The sequence below is a fragment of the Capricornis sumatraensis genome, chromosome 13 (genome assembly GCF_032405125.1).
Source record: "Capricornis sumatraensis isolate serow.1 chromosome 13, serow.2, whole genome shotgun sequence".
Taxonomy (NCBI): Eukaryota; Metazoa; Chordata; class Mammalia; order Artiodactyla; family Bovidae; genus Capricornis; species Capricornis sumatraensis.
In genome coordinates this window covers 28,416,619-28,439,309 of record NC_091081.1, presented here as the reverse complement: position 1 = coordinate 28,439,309, position 22,691 = coordinate 28,416,619, and the positions used below count along the sequence as shown (strand labels likewise).

The window sequence follows — 22,691 nt, the reverse complement described above, 5'->3', positions numbered from 1 at the left end:
AATCATAAGGGATTTGATTTAGGTCATACCTGAATGGTCTAGCGGTTTTCCCTACTTTCTTCAATTTCAGTCTGAATTTGGTAATAAGGAGTTCATGATCTGAGCCACAGTCAGCTCCTGGTCTTGTTTTTGTTGACTGTATAGAGCTTCTCCATCTTTGGCTGCAAAGAATATAATCAATCTGATTTCAGTGTTGACCATCTGTTGATGTCCATGTGTAGAGTCTTCACTTGTGTTGTTGAAAGAGGGTGTTTGTTATGACCAGTGCATTTTCTTGGCGAAACTCTATTAGTCTTTGCCCTGCTTCATTCTGCATTCCAAGGCCAAATTTGCCTGTTACTCCAGGTGTTTCTTGACTTCCTACTTTTGCATTCCAGTCCCCTATAATGAAAAGGACATCTTTTTTGGGGTGTTAGTTCTAAAAGATCTTGTAGGTCTTCATAAAACCGTTCAACTTCAGTTTCTTCAGCGTTACTGGTTGGGCATAGACTTGGATAACTGTGATATTGAATGGTTTGCCTTGGAGATGAACAGAGATCATTCTGTCGTTTTTGAGATTGCATCCAAGTACTGCATTTCAGACTCTTGTTGACCATGATGGCTACTCCATTTCTTCTGAGGGGTTCCTGCCCACAGTAGTAGATATAATGGTCATCTGAGTTAAATTCACCCATTGCAGTCCATTTTAGTTCGCTGATTCCTAGAATGTCGACGTTCACCCTTGCCATCTCGTTTGACCACTTCCAATTTGCCTTGATTCATGGACCTGACATTCCAGGTTCCTATGCAATATTGCTCTTTACAGCATTGGATCTTGCTTCTATCACCAGTCACATCCACAACTGGGTATTGTTTTGCTTTGGCTTCATCCCTTCTTTCTTTCTGGAGTTATTTCTCCACTGATCTCCAGTAGCATATTGGGGGCCTAATGACCTGGGGAGTTCCTTTTTTGGTATCCTATCATTTTGCCTTTTCATACTATTCATGGGGTTTTCAAGGCAAGAATACTGAAGTGGCTTGCCATTCCCTTCTCCAGGGTACCACATTCTGTCAGACCTGTCCAACATGACCTGCCTGTCTTGGGTTGCCCTGCAGGCATGGCTTGGTTTCATTGAGTTAGACAAGGCTGTGGTCCTAGTGTGATTAGATTGACTAGTTTTCTGTGAGTATGGTTTCTAACAATACTGTAATAATAATACTTGAAATTTCCTAACAGAAAGATTCTTAAGTATTCTTATTACACACACACACACACACACACACACACACATACACACACAATCACAGAAACACACTGAAATAATGATGTGAGGTGGTGGATGTGTTATTAATAATTAACTTGATTGTGGTAAATATTTCACAATGTATAACTATATCAAAATCATGTGGTACAGTTTAAACATATAGAATTTCATTTGTCAATTCATCTTAGTAATTTCCAGTAGTCATGTATGGATGTGAGAGTTGGACTGTGAAGAAGGCTGAGCGCCGAAGAATTGATGCTTTTGAACTGTGGTGTTGGAGAAGACTCTTGAGAGTCCCTTGGACTGCAAGGAGATCCAACCAATCCATTCGGAAAGAGATCAACCCTAGGATTTCTTTGGAAGGAATGATGCTAAAGCTGAAGCTCCAGTACTTTGGGTACCTCATGCGAAGAGTTGACTCATTGGAAAAGACTTTGATGCTGGGAGGGATTGGGGGCAGGAGAAGAAGGGGACGACTGAGGATGAGATGGCTGGATGGCATCACTGACTCGATGAACGCGAGTCCGAATGAACTCCGGAAGTTGGTGATGGACAGGGAGGCTTGGCATGCTGCGATTCATGGGGTTGCAAAGAGTCGGACACGACTGAGCGACTTCACTGAACTGAAAGCTGAAAAAAAGAGCTAAATCATTCACTTTAGAGATTAAGAAACAAAAACTCATAGAAACTCAGATTTACCTAAAGTGAAAGTGAAAGTGAAGTCGCTCAGTCGTGTCTGACTCTTCGCGACCGCAGGGACTATATCCTACCAGACTCCTCTGTCCATGGAATTTTCCAGGCAAGGGTACTGGACAGTGGGTTGCCATTTCCTTCTCCAGGGGATCTTCAATGCAGGGATTGAACCTGGGTCTCCCGCACTGCAGGCAGACGCTTTACCCTCTGAGCCACCAGGGTTAAATAAGATAATGGTTGTATTTTTTATTTTTTAAAAGAGCCAATCTTGCTATTTCACATTCCAGATTTGTTATATGCCTGCTGAAAAATTGATAATTTATTTTAAAAATCTCATCCAAATTCAATAATTTTCCTCTAGCATATATGTCTTGATAATGTCATATAAAAAGACTCTAGCATTCATCCTCAAGTATCTGGTGATTTCTAACTACAAAATAACATATGAAATGTGTTTCCTTGAACACTTGAGAAAAAGAAAAGCAGCAGCCATTTAGTTGTCTCTAAATCCATTTATTTTGTTGGGAAAGTGATAAAGTATTTTTAGGTTCACAAAGTTTACAAACAACTCTTTAAGTTAAACGTGTAACCAATATTTTTATTTTATTTATAGCAATGTTAATTCTTTTCTTGAAGCTCTCTAACATTTACTGCATAAGTTTCTTTAACAGAGACAGGCTTCTCTAATAAAAATATTAAAAAGAAAAATGAACAAAGGATTCATTAAGTCAAATACGTTACCTAAATAATCTAAATGGAATAATTTTTGTTGAAGCATCAAAGTTCAGGCAAAGAGCAATAAGCTTTACAAGTATATGAGAACTTAGGCTTACAGAAGAGTACCCCTTCCTGGCTGGCAGAGCTCTGAATTCACTGGAAGTCTAGAAGCCAAAGCGTATCACTCAGGAGGGAAAAGTATATCAGGGAGGCCCAGATTTTCAATCTATTTCCTTTTATCCCTTTCAGGTAACTCTTAAGATTCTAGGTGCATTTACGGAAACATTCTAACCATTGACTGGGTCTATATTTCTAAGAGAGAGAAAGGTCTGTAATTTATGATCAAAGTCAATGGCTCTAAACTGAGGTTCCTTGTATTTCTTGGTCATCTTGGCACTCAGGTATGTAATGAGTTCACATCTCTCCACAAACTGCTCCATCTTCTTCTTGTATTTTTTTCTTATATATTCAGAACTATTGGGATTAAAGGCTGTAGAAAATTTTACAAGACTGTGAATGTTTTGTTAGGTTAGTGCATCATTAAAGAGAAGGAGAACTATGTGTGTGATTGAGCTGCACAGTTTGACCGAGAAGATATCTAAATCCCAAATAAAATTTGGGGATTATTCTATTTTAAATCATAATTGTCACTATTCACCTTCTTGTACGGTGTGGATTATTGAGAGCTGGTTATGTTACTCATGGTACCTGCTTTAAAAACTAGAAACTCAGTTTTGCTAAAATATTTGCTACTAGCGCGCACACACGTGTGCGCGCACACACATGCACACCGCATGCAAGTGACCAGCCCAATTAGACAATCTTATTTATCACAATTAGTGCTAAATTAATTCTGAGTAGCATATCATTTCTAGCAAAAGAGACATACCTTTCAGATGAAGTGCTATGTAAAGTAGCGCAGATCTTTGTACACTTAAGAAGGGGAATTTGGGCTTTAAGCATCCCGCTGCATTCATGGCTTTAATTAGAGCAGTTGCAATACCCTGCAGGTAGGGAACGAACTATGTGTAATTTGAGTCTGTTTTCTTTTCTTGTGGCAAGTAGATAGAGGCTATTCTTTGCTTCAAATAGCCTCCTCAGGATTGAGGATGGAGCTTAAAAAGATAGTTAAATGAGCACTTGCTGCTGCTAAGTCACTTCAGTCGTGTCTGTCTCTGTGTGACCCCATAGACGGCAGCCCACTAGCCTCCCCCATCCCTGGGATTCTCCAGGCAAGAACACTGGAGTGGGTTGCCATTTCCTTCTCCAATGCATGAAAGTGAAAAGTGAAAGTGAAGTCGCTCAGTCGTGTCCGACTCTTAGCGACCCCATGGACTGCAGCCTACCGGGCTCCCCTGTCCATGGGATTTTCCAGGCAAGAGTACTAGAGTGGGCACTTAGCTCTACAGAAAAGAAACACAAAATACATTTGATTAGGAAAAACTTTAAACTACTGATTGGCTTAGTGCCAGGTAGGTGATAGATACATCGGTTTCATTATGCAATTCTATTTATATATGCTTGACATTTTCTGTTTAAAAAAAGTTGAAAGAAGGAAACACGGACTTGTCTTGGTCCATCTCTGCTTCCATTGCTCAGAATTGGCCAAATTCTACTCCCAGTACCCTGGGCCACCTACCCAGGAACTCCAGAGACCACAGTTACCACTGCAGTCAAGATTCTGGGGCCCCGAGCAGGCAAAGAGGAGGACACTCTTCTCTGGGTGAGTGTCCTCCTACCTTCTGATATTAAACTTGATCAAAAGCTAACCATCTAGGGGAGATGAAAAAAAATGGTTAAGAATTTGTAAGAAACATATGAAATTGTGCCCTGGGCATCTGTTTTATAGAATTTTTTAAAAAGGACTTTTAAATAATGGTTGGTAACTGATACATCTGACTAAATTTAGAAAGTGTTAGAGAAACAAGAGTGATTTGAGTAGATAGCTTCATCCAGATTTTGGGCAAAATATGTATTTGGTGGTTCAGTTGTGGTGACATCTTAACTCTTTCAAGCAGGGGGGGGAGAAAAACCTCTCAGAGACTGAATTTGCATATTTCACATTACAGAAAAGTTTTACAGACACTGAAATTTCAAAATAAGAAACAAACTACAAGTCAAATGTAAATAATTTTCTAAAATCCTACTCTTTCTTCACTTTAGTGAAGTCATTTGGGAATTAGCTACAAAAATGGGGTCTTTGCTTACATTTTATTTTCACAACTACTCAAAACCAAGATAGGTTAAGAGTGGATTTGCAGCTTAAAATCAGGACACTCTGCCTTTAATTTCATTGTTACCAAAATAAAAATGATTTTTGGAGAAGAGATAGCTGTAGTCTTCTAATATCTAAACAGAGAAACCCATGTGAGCGAACCTGTTCCAGATATCCAGGCAAAGGCAGGCTGGTGAGATACATTGGTTCCTTCAATGGGGGAAGTTTGTAAGGAAGCTTCTGATTCCAGTATTTCTGTGGCGACCTACGAATACCAAATCCATTAAATGATGATCACAAATGTGTTCATTGTGTTTACACAGTAAGATAGATATGCAAGAGGCAACTAAAAGATAATGTTCATGACTCATTTTTCTTGAGTGGAGAAAATGATACAGAAGCAGGAAGGCCTAGGCTGCTAGAAATTCATGACCACCAACTTCACCTGGGGCCCTAGCCCTGCTCACTGCTTCTCAATGTTCTTGCTTTTCACAGCACCTATATGAAACTTTCTTTATATACTTTTATCCTCACACTTTTATTTTGAACTGACAAGATACTTCAATTCCGCAGGTAACTCCTGCGTGAAAAGTGAAAGTGAAAGTCGCTCAGTCATGTCTGACTCTTTGCAACCCCATGGACTATACAGTCCATGGAATTCTCCAGGCCAGAACACTGGAGTGGGTAACCTTTCCCTTGTCCAGGGGATCTTCCCAACTCAGGGATCGAACCCCAGTCTCGCGCATTGCAGGCGGATTCTTTACCAGCTGAGCCACAAGGGAAGCAACTCCTATGTTGGCCTTGCTTTTATCTTGTACTACAATTCTCCTCACACTGGTAACCCTCTCAGGGACGCCTCCCCCAACACAAGGTGCCAGGCTATAAAAACAGAAGTCTTCAGAATAGAAAGTCCTCGGCTGCTCACCACAAGCAGAATCACACACAGGTTGCTTTCTCCATGGCAGAGCTTACCTCCCACCTAAGATCAATCTCCACACATTCTTTGGATGCCTACTCCACCCTGTCTCCAGAAATCTTAAATAGCATTATAGAGATAACTCTCTTCCACTTTCGTGGCATTTCCTTTATTAGATCCTTCCCATGTACCTGCATTTAAACATGTTCATACCTTTCCCATTGGAAAAAAGAAGATAAAAAAAGAAAAACCACCTTATTCCTTCAATCCTATATTTCTTTCAGCAACTAATGTCTCTTCTCTTTTTACTATTAAATTTCCTCAGTTTCATGAGAGGTCACAAACCACTGCACAAATTCTAGCTATGATTTGATGGACTTCCCTGTGGCTCAGATGGTAAAGCATCTGCCTACAATGCAGGAGACCTGGGTTCAATCCCTGGGTTGGGAAGATCTCCTGGAGAAGGAAATGGCAACCAACTCCAGTATTGTTGCCTGGAAAACCTGATGGATGGAGGAGCCTGGTAGGTTACAGTCCATGGGGTTGCAAAGAGTTGGACATGACTGAACGACTTCACTTTCCTCTTTTCCTTTATGATTTGATCCATATTTTCATTTTTTAAAAAACTGAAGTGCAAGTGAAGTTGGTCAGTGGTGTCTGACTCTTTGCAAACCCATGGACTGTAACCTACCAGGCTTCTCCATCCATGGAATTTTCCAGGCAAGAATACTGGAGTGGGTTGCTATTTCCTTCACCAGGGGATCTTCCTGACCCAGGGATTGAACCCGAGTCTCCCACATTGCAGGCTGATGCTTTACCATCTGAGCCATGGGGAAGTCCCCCCATCAAAAAAACTAAATCAGTCACAAAAGTTTAAAAATCAGATAACATAAGAAGAGATTTGGTTTCCAACTTCTTGTGAAAAACAAAAATGTGTGGCAGTAGGTAAAGGCTGCCCCTTTTAGCTATGTGTATGTATATGTGTACATATATGTATGTGTTTATGAGTGTGTGTAAACTCACATATCTTTCTGTCCCAGGATAGTGCATTTAACATAGATATTCAATGAATATTTGTGACTTAGTGAATGGTCTCACCTCAAAAATTTCTGAAGTTTTTCTCCGCTCTCACAAATATATATACGATCACGATATTCTAAAGCATAGTGAATGTTACCAGGTACTAGGGCTTCATATCTGAAAGACAAAGGAACAAACAAAAACAACTATGTATTGTATCATTAATACGCAGATGGGGACAAGAGGAGAAGGGGGTGACAGAGGATGAGATGGTTGGATGGTATGACTGGCTCAGTGGACATGAGTTTGAGCAAATTCCAGGAGATGGTGAAGGACAGGGAAGCCTGGTTTGCTGCAGTCCACGGGGTCGCAAAGAGTCAGACATGACTTAGCAACTGAACAACAGCAATGACAACTATGTAAATAAAATGTCATAAATATTTTATTTTTCTATCATCACAGCTCAAGGAAGAAAAAGAACACTTTCCAGTTAAACAATAGTGACCTTCTGATCAAAATGCTACAATTGTCGTATAGACCACTTATTCCAAGTAGAGCTATCAGCCTGTACTCACACGAGGGCGAGGACTTGCCTTTGTCTGCCATCCTGATAAGTCACTGGACAGTAACCCTGGAGCTCCGCACACCTAGGGAACCGGCTCTTCAGCTCTGACAGTGTCAGCCTCTTGGGGATCATGTCGGTAGGTGGAAGCGGATGAGGTGCTAATGGAGGTACGTAGAATTCTGGATTGTCCAAAAATTTCTGTAAAAAAAGATGACAGCAACATGACCGTTTGAAACAGGAATACTTTGCCAACAAAACCCCACTGAGGCTCTCCTGCTGCTCTTCCCATTTTTGGCAGCAATGTTCAGTCCCGCAAACCATCTGAGAGGAGCTTTCTGCACTACAGTAACTCTTTCCCTGTCTGGAAGTTCCTTACAGTAATATCTGCAAGTGATGTCACTTACAGTCTCTCTCCTTTTAATGCTTTCACTCACGCACTCATCTACCTACACTGAAAAACGTTTGTTGAGCTCTTACTATGTGCCAGACACTGGCGTGCAGTCCCCTGCCCTGCTCTCCACCTGTCCTGCAGTATAACTAACTAGGGGGTGCATCTTGGCAGGTGAGTTAGCTTCTCCAGCTTCAGTTATCACACTGTAAAATGGAAGGGGCAGACCAGGTACATGGTCTCTAATGTCATTTCCAGTTTTACAATTCTGTGATTATCACTTAAATAAGCAGAAAGAAAGTAATGTCTTCTTTATAAAGTAATAAAAAAAATTCAGATTCTTCAGAGGAAAATAAAATGTTCAGAGACACCTGATTAGTTTTCAACTACAATCTTTTTATGTCACCATATTATGGTTGGTGGAATACCGGAACAAATTTATATTCTGTTCCATTAAATAGAAGTATAAGGCACCCAGGAGATTAAAGTGATAGAAGAAAGTTGAAAGCACAGGGGAGTCATTTCTACTGACTCTGACTTCCCTTCTGCACCTTTGAATGGAATGTCCTGGATGCCCACTCCGGGGCTGAGCTCAGATGCTCAGCATCCCCTCCATGGTCGGGCTTGCCCTCGGGTCTCCCCACTTCTTAAGCTGACCCAGGTGGAGGGGCCATCACCGACCCTGAACTTCTGCTTTGTGCCAGAATATGTCTTGGGATGCAGTCTTAGGACTGGCCTCTAAGTTGCCTTATTGAACCGAAGGATCACAGTTTCCAAAAATGGGGTCCCTGGTCCCCAGCTCCTGGTGTTCCCAGCTGTGCCCACCCCTTCCTGTCTGATGAATTCTAAGACAGGTATTTTCTTTCCCTGGTAAATATTTGGAATTAAGAACAAACTTACATTCAATTTCTCTAGAGAACTCATTTTATAATAGTGCCCTCTGAACTCTGCTGCAAATTCCAAGGAATCATTTGAAGAGCAATCAACTAATTCATATGATTCTGCCAGGCTGACAGGGCAGAACTGTCCAAATTCGCCCAGGCGAGAAATCAGTTCTTCAGGGGAGATACATAACTTGTCAATGCAGGCAGCTTTTCCTATTATTAACAAATTAACTGTTGTTATAAATATATATTTTCACAGAAAACACAATCATTTTCAAAATGAAAATAAATTCAATTATGCTAGCACTATACCAATGAGTACACGTTGTAAAATTCCAAACAGAGAAAAAAGCAAAAGTTTCTTTTCACACCTCCATCCTCTCAATCCAACAGCCCTCCTGAGAGGTAATCACTGTTGAGTTTGTATCTTTTTCAGATTTTTTTATACATTTGCATACACACACACACATATATTTTTTGCAGATAGGATGCTTATGCCACTATACTGTAAATATTATTCTACATACTTGCTTTTATCAGTTAGTTATAGCCTTTGACATCTTTCCATTTCAGTTTATATGATTTACCTAATTCCTTTTAGTTTATGCACAGTATTCCATTGTATAAATGTACATATAGATTATTCAATCAATTATATGTTTATAAATATTTTGGTTGTTTTTAATTCTTAGCTATTATAAACTATTTATGTTATATACTGTATACACATACACACACATATATATATATACATATCCACTTACACACATACACATGAATTTGCTACATATTTAAAATTTTTCTGTGAGATAGATTTCAGGAAGTACATATAGTTTGTTGACACAATGTTAGTGACATAAACCTCTACCTGTTCCCTGATGGCATCCAAGAAAGAGAAAGAAACATTTAATCCAAAAGTGACTAGGTTTACCCTAAAGAGTCTATTTTTAAAAAAAGGCCCAAGTTCATTCAATGGATAAGTTTGAGTTGTCTTACCAGGACTCCACTAGAATGGAGACTCCAAAGCAATGTTAGATTTTACAGAAAATAAAATTACTTCTTTATACATCTTAGTTATAATGAGTAAATTTTGATCCTGATATATTTTCCTAATGGTTCTTTTCACCAGTGAAAATTTTCTTTTTTTAAAAAAATTATGCCAAAGAACGTCTAACACTAACTCAAATTATGAAGCATAAATCATAGTTTTGTTTGTTATGTGACAGTGTAAGCATAAAATTGATCCTTAGGATTGCAGTGATGTGTCTATATCCAAAGAATGCAGAGGCCTGGTGGCAATGCTGGACATGAGAAAGGTGTGGAAGAGAGTCTCTCCTAGAACCTTCAGAGCGAGTACAGCCCTGCCAATGCCTTAATTTTGGACCTCTAGCCTCCAGAACTGTGGGAGAATACATTACTGTTGTCTAAGTTATCCAGTGTACGGTAATTTGCTATGGCAGCCTTGGGTAACTAGAACAGTTACAACAGACTATGATTTCTGTTCTTTTGGCATTCTTTCTTGCTCTGTCTTGTTCACTTGGTAAAGCAAGCTGCCATGCTGGAAAGGTCCATTTGGCAAGGAACTCAAGGTGGCCCCTGGCCAACAGCTGGCAAGAAACTAAGGCCCTCAGTCCAACAACCCTCAAGGAGCAAACTCTTGTCAGCAATACATGAATGAGTATGACAGTATATTCTTTCCCAGTAGGGCCCTCAGATGAGACCTTAATCCTGGCCAACACCTTGATTGCAGCCTTGTGAGAGACCCTGAAGCAGAAGACTCAGTTAAACTATGCCTGGATTCTTGACCCACAGAAATTGTGAGGGAGTGTGTATGTGTTGTTTTAAACTGTTAAATTTTGGAATAATTTATTATGAAGCAATAAACAAACTAACCCACGATTCCATCCATTGTATATGATACAGATGAAAAGGCTAAGATGGTTCTCTCCTACAAAGAATATTATACTACTATAATGCTACAATGGTGTAATATTGTTATTGTAAAGTACCATAATGCACAGTATTATGGTATAATAATAGTGTTGGTAAAGAATACACCATTGTATAGTGCTATAATATCATACTATATGGCACTATAGTTTTACAATTGTGTATTGCTGTTTACTTTGTGTAAATTTAATTGTGTATTGCTCAATACTTCGGCCACCTCATGCAAAGAGTTGACTCATTGGAAAAGACCCTGATGCTGGGAGGGATTGGGGGCAGGAGGAGAAGGGGACGACAGAGGATGAGATGGCTGGATGGCATCACCGACTTGATGGACATGAGTTTGAGTGAACTCCGAGAGTTGGTGATGGACAGGGAGGCCTGGTGTGCTGCGATTCATGGGGTCGCAAAAAGTCAGACGCGACTGAGCAACCGAACTGAACTGATTGCTCTTTAGCTCAGATGTGCTGACCACACCTCATAGGTTTTGTGTGTGACAGGGTTATTTAGAATCAAATCATTTCAAGTCTTAAAAGATATTCAAATATCTTTTTCTAATTCTTGGGGTATTCTTGAGGACATCTGACAATGTCTATCTATCTTTTTCTGGAATGGGACAGAATGAGTAGGAATCTCTTTGGTTTTCTGGCCCTGACCTCACTCTGTCTCATTAGTGAGAATAAATTGGTCACTAAATCAACACTAAATTCAAACAGTCAGCTACACATTACCAGGTAGATGGCGAAGCAGAAAAGTAAGAGGGCAGTTTTAATTAAAACTCTTCCAGGCAGAGGCATGTGTATCTGGAATAACATGGTGGATACCGTGGTGCCCCATGCAGATCCCTCGTCAGGGCTGATGCCCCCATCCCCCAGCTGCTGAAAATATCTGTGCTGATGGCTTGTAGCTGCACTGGGAATTGCCCCTGTTACAGTATATACTCCCTCCCAGAGTGACCTTTAGACAAGTCAATGGGACGATATAAAGCCTGGCCTCTCCCCTCAGTTTGGGACATTCTCAAGGTCCATCCCAGCTCCAGTGCTTCCCTGTAGGGCCTACCAAGGCCTGTTTCCTCCAGACTGCAGGCTAGTGTCTCCCTCTGCCGGGTCTGCTAGCCTCGGCGCATCTCCCGGTTAGAGTTGACAGATGAAGCACAGGATGCCCCATTAAGCTTGAATTTCTGATAAACAATGAACAGTTTCTAGTATAAAAATGTCTCATACCACATTTGGGATATACTTAGACTAAAAAATTATTTGTCATTTATCAGAAGCTTACATTTAACCAGGTATCCTATACTTTCATTTGCTTAATCTGCCAACTCTACTCCTGAGTGCGCATGCATACTCAGTCATGTCTCTTTGCGAGTCTGTGGACTGTAGCCCAGCAGGCTCCTCTGCCCATGGGCATTATCTAGACAAGAATACTGGAGTGGGTCACTATTTCCTCCTCCAGGGCATCTTCCCAGCCCAGGGATTGAACCCACATCTCCTGTGACTCTTACACTGGCAGGCAGATTCTTTGCCACTGTGCCAGCTGGGAAGCCCACTTTTGAGAGTACTTCCTGATAAAGATTCTGCACACAACTTTTCATCCTGAGTCTCTTCTCAGGCAACCAAGTCTGAGGCAAGAAGGGTGAAGCAGGGTAAGAACAAGATGAATGAGGCACAAGTTTTTCTTTCCAAGTCAGCCGTGGAATGTTTTACTAGTGTGATGCTATCCAGAACTTATTGGGAGTAGGTTTCTAAAACTAATTTCTCTGTTCACTTGCACGCTTATCTTCATGCCTTATAATCTGCAGGCAAACAGAACCAGAGATACTGGGGATGCCCAAATAATGAAGCAAATCAAGATTCAATGATGCCATTATTATCAGAATCCTCACTGCGTTTTCCCTTGTGCAATACTCTCTTTGTCACATTGATCTCTCATACCTCTGAATATCTTCTCCCTATTTTCCAAAGTCAAAGTCATCAGATGTCTGTGAAACCCCTCCAGTCTTTGGCGTCATCGTTCTTTTCAGAGACATGAGTTGTAGATAACTTTCCTTTTTTTTTTTTTGATAACTTTCCATTCTGTTTTGTGTATATTTGAATAAAAATCAAGAAACTTCTAGGAGTATACAGTAATTTTCTTTCATGGATTCCAAATATAGATTAAAAAAAAATTCTATGTTCAAGATTTTTTAAGAGAATCAACATTTATATAATGATATAATTTTATTATGTAAATAGTTCAAAGTAACTAATTCTAGATTCCTAAACAAAACTTTGCCAAGTTTCACACCATAGACCCCTCCTCTCATATAACTACCATCCTTGAAACTAGCTTCTTATGTGGCATTCGAAACACTATAAACTCTTCTAGTGAGAGACCATGTACTGTTTTATGTAGTAGGTTCACATGGACATTCAGTATATGACAGCTTGAGTAGAGGCAGTCATTTATTAGAACAAATGTACATGCCCACAATAACTTGGAAATAATAATATGTATTTAAAATACTGATTAAGTGAAGTGAAGTGAAGTCGCTCAGTCATGTCTGACTCTTTGTGACCCCGTGGACTGTAACCTACCAGGGTTCTCCGTCCATGGGATTCTCCAGGCAAGAATACTGGAGTGGGTTACCATTTCCTTCTCCAGGGGATCTTCCCGACCCAGGGATCAAACCCAGGTCTCCCGCATTGGAGGCAGACGCTTTAACCTCTGAGCCACCTTTGCAACTCCAAAATACTGATTAAGGCTCATTAAATACTGACTAAGGGAACAAATGTTCAAATTGAATGAATTATGGCAACATGAGTCAGGCATGCATACACTTCAAATTCACATTTTTTTGTTTTCAGAGTTATAGGTCTTCTTACCTGCTTTTATTCTTTCCATATATATCTGCATGTATTTATTCACCATTTTAACCTTCTTAATGACTTCATTCCATATCCACCATTTGCTGTGAAAGCCATCAATCACATACCAGTTCTGATGTTGTACTTCATAATATTGCCTAATCTCACCAATATTTTTGCGGTACCTTGAGTTCTTAACAGCTATAATCTGTGAGCTGTTGTGCAATGGATAAGGCAAACTAAGAGAGGAACAGAGAAGGAATGGAAAAAGCTGTCAAAAACCTGCTTCTTCTCCTGGATGATTAATCACTCTTTTATTATTGTTTTCATCACATACATTACCTTGACTCCTTTTTTTTTTCCAGGAGCAATCTTCTGAAAATCTCTTTGGAAGGCACATCCAGCTCAAAGATAATCATGGGGATGATTGACCTAGCTTCTAAGAGACTCACTTGATACTTAGTTACAGGGTATCCATCAATGACAACACTAGTAAGGAGAAACATGAAAATTAAAATTCCGGATTTCTTTACTCTCAGACCTTCCTTTCTGTCTTCCAGAAAAAGTCTGTCTTTAGGATTAGCCCCATACAATTCCTTAGGTAACTTGATTTACCTTGTCACCTTACCCTCTTTTATATACACATGTATGTTTTTAGGGGGCTGTACCTTGCAGCTTGCGGGATCTCAGTTCCTCAAACAGGGACTGAACCTGGGCCCCGGCAGTGAAAGCTTGGAATCCTAACCACTAGGTCACCAGAGAACTCCCTTTATCTCTATTTTTAACCCCAGTCAGCCCAAGAGCTAGAAGAGGGCTGCATACATACAGACACAGCTCTGACTCATATACTTAGCATCATAGAGCTAGATTTTGATGGACTTTGAGAGATATTACACATAATACCCTGAACCTTGTGTTATTTAATTGGTGCTATTATTCTAAGCATGAAACAGTGGGAAGAGGGGCTTCACTGGTAGCTCAGCTGGTAAAGAATCCACCTGCAATACAAGAGGCCCCAGTTCGATTCCTGGGTTGGGAAGATCCCCTGGAGAAGGGATAGGCTAGCCACTCCAGTATTCTTGGGCTTCCCTGGTGGCTCAGACAGTAAATAATCTGTCAGCAATACAGGAGACCTGGGTTTGATCCCTGGGTCAGGAAGATCCCCTGGAGGAGGGCATGGCAACCCCCTCCAGTATTCTTGCCTGGAGAATCCCCATGGACAGTGGAGCCTGGTGGGCTATAGTCCATGGGGTCACAAAGAGTCAGACACAACTGAGCAACTAAGTCACAGCACAGAGCACATTAGTCTAAGCATGAGACAGTGGAAAGAGGTTTCAGAAGCACACAGACTCAAATTTGAAAGCGGGTCTGACCTCTCTGAGCCTCAATTTTCAGTAAAGTAGTAAATACTAAATATAACAGTAAAATAATGATATTTAACCCTTGTGTGTGTATGCACGTGTTTGGTCATGTCCAACTCTTTGCGACCCCATTGACTGTAGCCCGCCAGGTTACACTGTCCGTGGGATTTTCCAGGCAAGAATACTGGAGCTAGTTCCCATTTATTTCTCCAGGGGATCGTCCTGATCCCAGGATCAAGATTGACCCTGCGTCTCTTGTGTCTCTTGCATTGGCAGGCAAATTCTTTACCAGTTAAGCCAACAGGGAAGCCCTATTTAACCCTTAGATTTATCTTAAAGATTGTAGATCAAGTGTGTAAAGCAATTAGCAGACTAATTCACATTCTTTATAATAGAATGCCTGGCATGGGAAGAATTACCCAACTCTGATCTTAATATTGTAGTTTTATAGCAAATTGTGTAATTTTTTGTACAGAAAGGTCAGTGTAAGATAAGATGTCTTGTAAATCAAGATTTTAAGTACATTAAAATGTTTTAAAATTTAAAAAAAGCCCTGCATAATTAATAGTATTTTAGCAAGAGATTAAGCAAATATGGGAAACATTGTGTTCTAAACTTGATTTTGTAATAAAATTCTATAAGGAGGCTGGGTGTGGAAGGGGAGATGAGGAGCTGGTGAGAGAGCCCTGTGGTCTCTGGAGAGAACCATTCCATCTGGACCCATCAGGCCTCTAGGCAGAAATGATAAAGAATTTGTTAGTCCAATAGTCTAAGCTAAAGAGTGTCATCAGCAAACTGACAGGATGAATGAAGGCTATCTGTAAATTTCTAAGTCAGGAAACTGACTCCGAGGTGGCCAAGTTGGGCATGCTGGCTGCCAGTCACCAGGAAGGGCTGGTTCATCTTACCTTGGTGCTCTCCAGACTTTGGCACTAACTAGTTCTACATTCCATGGCAGAGAGGACTATAAATTAACAGAGCCCAAAAGCCAACTAGAGAATGTATGCAGCTGCCATTGTTGGTATTTTAATGGCTCAACTTCTTTGTCCTGTGAAGGATCACTTGAGAGGCCCTGGGAATTAGGGAAATTCAAGGTGACTGGGCAGTCACTGTCCTGGTATTAAAGTGAAATAAAACTTTTGTGAGTTCACAAAAGTTTTGTGTAGCCCTCAGTAAGATCTCTTATATGCAAAGTTGAATTTCAGGAAGGAGGTAACTCAATTTGCTAGAAAGTCCCAGGACTTTCTCTGCAGGGGGGATGGGGGGCTTTGGTGGGATGGGGTTGTGGGTTGGGGGTGGATACTCGACACTCCAGAATCTGCTCCCCACCATAACAGGAATTAGGAGAACTGTTATGGACTTGATTAAGGACCAGTGGTAGGGAAGGGCAAGGAGGTTCCTGATAGAAAACAACTTTGCATGACTCAGCAAGATTTTAAGTCAATGATCTGGGCTCAAGGGCAGGGCCTTAGGTTTTATGGGCTTTTACTACTGGGTGGTTTCCCTGAGGGCTTCCCTGGTGGCTCAGAATCTGCCTGCAATGCAGGAGACCGGGGTTAAATCCCTGGGTCAGGAAGATTCCCTGGAGAAGAGAATGGCAACCCACTCCAGTATTCTTGCCTGGGAAATCCCATAGACAGAGGAGTCTGGCGGGTTACAGCCCATGGGGTCGCAAAAAGTCAGACACGACTAAGAGACTAACACACTTACTTTCTACTGGATGTGACCAGTGGCTATGCTGGGGAAAGTCATGGTTGGATTTAGAGGAGTGTAAACTGAAGACCAGATCAAGCACAGGGCTCTCCTGTCCAAACGCAGCATTAAGGGAGGGGCGCTGCTACCTGTGCAGAAACTGGACTGGTGACAGACTGTCTCCATTGGACCAGTACCATCTGGGGGCAGGGGAAGGCCACACCTTCATCACTCCATCGGGCAGTGAGAAGTTCTACTGGGCTGTAGAAGTCACACGGGTCTCCTATAGACTGTGTAAACCTGGAGACTTTGGGACTACACAGGGGTTGCTGCAGGGAGTGAAGTTGGCCTGTGAGTGTTTAAACTGAATTTTAGTCTGACCGAAAATTGAATTATTAATATGCAACCATATCGGTGCCCAGACTTTGAGAAGCAGATCACACACCCTTTACAAGAGCTTTAAATTCTGTTTAAGGTATTTTAATTAATTCCAATGAGTAATTTCTTTAAGATTTAACTCCCTCCCACTCTCTCCCACCCCTATGGCCCCCACTTACCCTGCGGTATTACATACACTTCCCATCAGAGATAATTCTAACGCCTGAATAGCCAGTTCATCAGGTGCTGTCATTCCTTTATGAAGATGCCAATTTAGCATAAGTGCCAGCTCTGTGTCTGGTTGGTTGTTTAATACATAACGCAAAGCATCTCCTATCGACAAACGCTTTAAGCCATATTCACTTGAAATATTTTTGGCAACTGAAAAACATTAAAATTTTAAACTTATTCTGTTTCACAAACCCATCTGTTAACCTTAGTTTCAGATTCTAGTTCATTGACAGCAACAGCAAGTTAATCTTCACATTCCTCAAAGAAATTTCAAAAATTAAAATAGCTACATTTTATTGAATTAATGGGATTCTCTGGTGGTGGCTCAGACAGTAGAGAATCTGCCTGCAATGTTGGAGACCGGAGTTCAATCCCCAGGTTGCGAAGATCCCCTGGAGAAGGGAATGGTTACCCACTCCAGTATTCTTGACTAGAGAATTCCATGAACAGAAGAGCCTGGTGGGCTACAGTCCATGGAGTTGCAAGGAGTCAGACATGGCTGAGCAACTAACACTTTCACTTCACTTCATTGAATTAATACTATTCAAAGGTCAGTCATTATTAGCACTTCAGGTATGTGGCTGACAGATCTGGTTAATGAGCCAACTATGTTAGGTTTTTCCATAACCAAACCATTTAAGTGTTTTTTCCTTCTGTACAAGGTAGCAAAAAATTTGAGAGCTTTATAAGGCATCCTATGTGTACTATTAACATTTGGTCTTTTTATGTCCAAAATAACAATTCAATGTTCTTGTGTCATTGGATTAACCCATTTCCCTATCAGGCTGCAATCAGGATAACTTACCTTATACAGTTAAGCGCACTTAAGCCTCTAGGACATAATTTTTTTAATTTTCTAAAAATTATAGTGGGGTATCTGACACTTTATTAATAATTTACAGTTTATAAGGCAGTATTTCTTCTGTGACTTTATTTGATATTTTCAACTATTCCATCAAGTGTGGAGAGTGGGTATTGAAATTCCAGTTTTACAGGTAAAAGAACTGCAGCCCACTGAAATGGAATGGCTTGTCCAAGGGCACACAGATATTGCCACTGGCTGAGAGAGGACTCGGCCACACCCTCTGCTTCTGCTATGTGAGGCCATAGATTAGGCTTCTCTCTGTGTGCGTGTGCTCAGTTGCTTCAGTCATGTCTAACTCTTTGCAATCCTATGGACTGTAGCCCTCCAGGCTCCTCTGTTCAGGATTCTCCAGGCAAGAATACTGGAGTGGGTTGCCATGCCCTCATCCAGGGGATCTTCCCAACCCCGGATTGAATCCGTCTCTGATGTTTCCTGCATTGGCAGGCAGATTCTTTACCACTAGCGCCGCCTGGGAAGCCCAGTGGTTTCCATTTACTGTTAAATGCAGGTATGCTCTGATGGAGTCTACAGACCTTGCCTCATCATGGTCTGGAGACAGGGTGTATAGAGGATACTGGAGACAGCATGTGTAGAGGACATTGAGACTCACCTGGTCCCCTGGGGAATATAGGTAAACTGGCCACGGTTAGGGCCACTGAAGGGATGCCCCTGTGAGGGCTGCAGAAGCCTTCATCTCAACTTTGCTACAAACACTAGGGTCAGACCCATTATTTTTCAGCTATAAAAACAAACTTTTACAATTTGGGATTCTGTTAAAAAGTTAGCCTCTATTTTGACAAAGACTAAGAAATCTGATTGTACTGTATACATGTTACTTTTTGCTGTGTTGGAGGATCTTATTTTGAATGTCAATGTACATTAAAATACACTTTTCATCTGAAGAGCTAAAACATGAAACCCTCTTTTATTATTTCTGGTGACAAATCAATATTTGACCTAATCCCTCCCTTTCATTTTCTATGCCATCAGTCATTAAGTCCTGTTGTTTTCCTTTTAAATATTTCTGGTATCTATCCTTTCCCATTTTATTCTCATTGTGACCAACCACTAGTCATGTGATTATCATGTCATTTTGAAATACCACACTCACCTATTGCTGGACTACTTGCTTTAAAAAATATATAGAAAATTCAAACATTATAGTTTACTAAATGCCTTTATCAGCAATGATTAAGATAATGAATTTTCACTTTTTAAATTATTAATACAGTAGATTGTATTTATAAGTTTTAAATATAATTTTTATGCAAATAAAATCTTAATATACTGTTATTTGACTATATTTATAAATAATATTAGTTTGTAATTTCTTTTCTTATATTTGTTTAGTTTTCATATCAGGGTCATGCTGACTTTAAAATGAATTTGTATTTATACCTTTTTAATTGTATGGACTATATTCTTAATTTAAAAAAACTGTAAATAAATTGGACAGCTTACTTTCTTTTCCCTTGCTCTGAAAAGCTTATAAAATCACAGGAAGTGTCTCTTGAATTTTTAATTTTTGAAAGGTTGACATAATTTCCCTCTAAAACCATTTGATCATGGCCTGTTTTGGAGTGGGGCTATATTTTTGAATGCCTTCTCTTCAGTGGTTATTGGCCTATTTAGTTGCTCTGCCTCTTACTGAGTCAGTTTTGACAGTTTCTTAAAAAAAGTAGTCCTCTTTTTCAGGAGATTCTTGTATGCTTAAGGATAGGAAAGGTAGACACACCCTTACCTGTAGTTTTTCCAGATTTTGGAGGCCCCAGAATTGCAATCCTAATGGGGATAGTAGGCTTAGGTTTGGGTTGGCAGATATATTTGATTGGGTTCTTCATAAATTTTTCTTTAGTTTCCTTACTAGATAAAAAATAAATATACTGACGATGGATTACAGGATGAAGTGGATTCTCTGAATTTTCAACTGGTTTGATGGTCTCACCTTCATTTAGCTGCAATATATACACAATTGAATTAACAAATTAGCCTTATTTTAAACAGCATTTCCCCCAAATATATTTCTAAAAACAAATTTGTAAAATCTTTCTTATATCACAAGGAAACTAATTATAATTGAATATTGATATTAAAAAACTGTGTAAAAAGAACAAGTTATTTTATACTCACATGCAATAAATGTTTTTCTTTAATGGGTTTCAGTTTCTGACAATTATAGTTCTACTTCCTTTATAATGCGTTTAGTGTATACTGAATGTTTCTGCCAAGGAGTGTAAAGGTGTTCGGATATATTCATGGGCCAATTTATCTTCACAAACAGGTCCATTCCTAAGGTGGTGTAACGTATGGAAATGTGAAGTGAAGTGAAGTGAAGTCGCTCAGTCGTGTCCAACTCTTTGCGACCCCATGGGCTGTAGCCTACCAGGCTCCTCTGTCCATGGGATTTTCCAGGCAATAGTACTGGAGTGGATTGCCATTTCCTTCTCCAGGGGATCTTCCCAACCCAGGGATTGAACCTGGGTCTCCTGCATTGTAGACAGACGCTTTACCGTCTGAGCCACCATGGAAATGTGCTGTCCTAAAATCATGGTTTGAAGCCCTGACCCTCAAAGTGACTATATTTGGAGACAGGACCTTTAAGGAGATGACAAAGGTTAAATGAGGTTATAAGAATGGGGCTGTAATCTAAGAGAACTGGCATCCTTAGAAGAGAGACACCAGGAGTGCATGAGCACAAAGGGAAAGCATTGGAGACACCATGAGAAATGGCCATCTACAAACCAGGAAGGGAGACCTCACCAGAAAAACCATCCCTGCTGGTACCAGGATCTTGGACTCCAGTCTGCAGAGCAGTAAGGAAATGCATTTCTGTCATTTAAGTCACAAAGTCTGTGGTATTCCAATATGGTAACATATGCAGACTAATACAGAATTCTACTATGCTGTCCAAAGATGTCATTCCAGTAAGACAGCATGGATAGACTAAAGCATGTGGTATTCCAATAGGGCAGGTGGAGTTCTGGGATATCTTTGGGAGTATACTGGTGGGACGAATCTTACTGACTTCTCTTTTACATTTTTATACAGACAAAATCCCATTCACATAAATATGAATAGCGGCCACAAAAGGGAAAAATACACCAAAACAGCAGCCTAACGTGTTGGTATGGAATGGAGAGGAAGGACTGGTCCCACATCTTTGCACTGGTAATGATGATAAATGGGTAATTAATGTATATCTTTTTTACATCATCAGATGGCCCAGCATCAGTCATCCCTGGACTTGAGAGAGTAGGTGGGCAATGGCATGGTAATATTGCTTCTCCCCTAGAGTTAGAGTATTCCATGGACAGAGGAGCCTGGTGGGCTACAGTCCATGGGGTTGCAAAGAGTCAGACACGACTGAGTGACTGACACACATAGCTAGAGTTACACCAGGTCAGTTGTCACAGGTAAACGGAGTTATCAGCATCACCATTTTTGGGCTGGAGTGATGTTCATGGCTGGGTGTAAATGCTAGGGATAAGAAGAAGCTTAGGGACGGGTGGGAATGTCTGTTCTGTTTCTTATATTTGGTAGTAAAAGAAAAGCTGAAAGTTTAATGATTCCATTTCAAATTCCCAAATTAACTATGAATTCTTGCAATGGTTTCTGCTATTTCCCAAAATATCTACCATGTATCTTTCTCCTCTATAGGTCAGAATACCCAAGGTGTCATCAAATCTGAAACATCAAATTATCGGGATCTGCAAAGATTCCCAACAGCCCTGAAAAATGATTCTTTATATGCTTAAAGCCTTCCTATGACCATGCACTCATTTATTCACAAGACACTTTTGTGCAGTCCTAATTATGTTCAGACATGGGGCCTTGAATAAGGTTTGGACTTAGCCTGCTTCTTCCCCTCTCTTGCCCATCTCAAAGAGACAGCTAGGGTGTGACTATTTTTCAAAAGCTTTCTAAATGATCCTAATATATGCTTAACTTTATCTGATTATTTATGGAGGGACTTGTCATAATGTTTCTATATTTTATCATGATATTTAAAAAGATTCCTCTTGACACCCTTATGGTTAAGGTAAAGAAGATATTAATATCACAATTAAGTAGAACTGAAAATGACTGTATCAGTATCAACCAAGAAGATTTCAAGTAATATGCGTATTGCTCTATTTTGGATCCCTTCCCCCAAAATGTTTTTTATCAGTGACCAATAAGAGTAATACATATTAATAACAACATTGTTATTATAATGTATGTATAGTGTTATAATGTTATAATTTATACTATTGTTGTGTATTTTGTTATTATATATGTTATATATAAAACATATATAATATATAATATTTATATTATGTATACATTATATATATTGTTATTGTAATGTTGCATTTATATGATTATAATGTATTTATACTATTATAATGTGTGTATTTATACATATATGTGATTTTATATACATATTTTACATGCATATTATGAAGTAAAAGTGAAAGTTGCTCAGTTGTGTCCAACTCTTTGCAACCCCATGAACCATACAGAATTCTCTAGGCCAGAATACTAGAGTGGTTAACTTTTCCTTTCTCCAGGGGATCTTTCCAACCCAGGGATCAAATGCAGATCTCCTGCATTGCAGGCGGATTCTTTACCAGCTGAGCCACAAGAGAAGCCCAAGAATACTGGAGTGGATAGCCTATCCCTTCTCCAGGGGATCTTCCCAACTCAGAAATAGAACTGAGGCCTCCTGCATTGCAGGTGGATTCTTTAC

The 22,691-nt window shown here is 40.1% G+C and overlaps 1 protein-coding gene across 1 annotated transcript in view; it reads right to left on the bottom strand.

The window, feature by feature from the left end:
- Window positions 1-2,941: 2,941 nt before the first annotated feature.
- The window catches only part of AK9 (adenylate kinase 9), a 115,129-nt gene continuing 95,379 nt past the window's right edge, over window positions 2,942-22,691 (bottom strand). The window contains exons 29-38 of the mRNA XM_068984940.1: window positions 19,704-19,917; window positions 17,046-17,247; window positions 13,778-13,924; window positions 13,454-13,674; window positions 8,659-8,855; window positions 7,399-7,568; window positions 6,884-6,982; window positions 5,032-5,134; window positions 3,544-3,658; window positions 2,942-3,144 (exon numbers count right to left, since the gene is read on the bottom strand). Coding sequence (XP_068841041.1) covers window positions 2,942-3,144; window positions 3,544-3,658; window positions 5,032-5,134; window positions 6,884-6,982; window positions 7,399-7,568; window positions 8,659-8,855; window positions 13,454-13,674; window positions 13,778-13,924; window positions 17,046-17,247; window positions 19,704-19,917 — 1,671 coding nt within the window. The remainder of the gene's footprint in view (window positions 3,145-3,543; window positions 3,659-5,031; window positions 5,135-6,883; window positions 6,983-7,398; window positions 7,569-8,658; window positions 8,856-13,453; window positions 13,675-13,777; window positions 13,925-17,045; window positions 17,248-19,703; window positions 19,918-22,691) is intronic.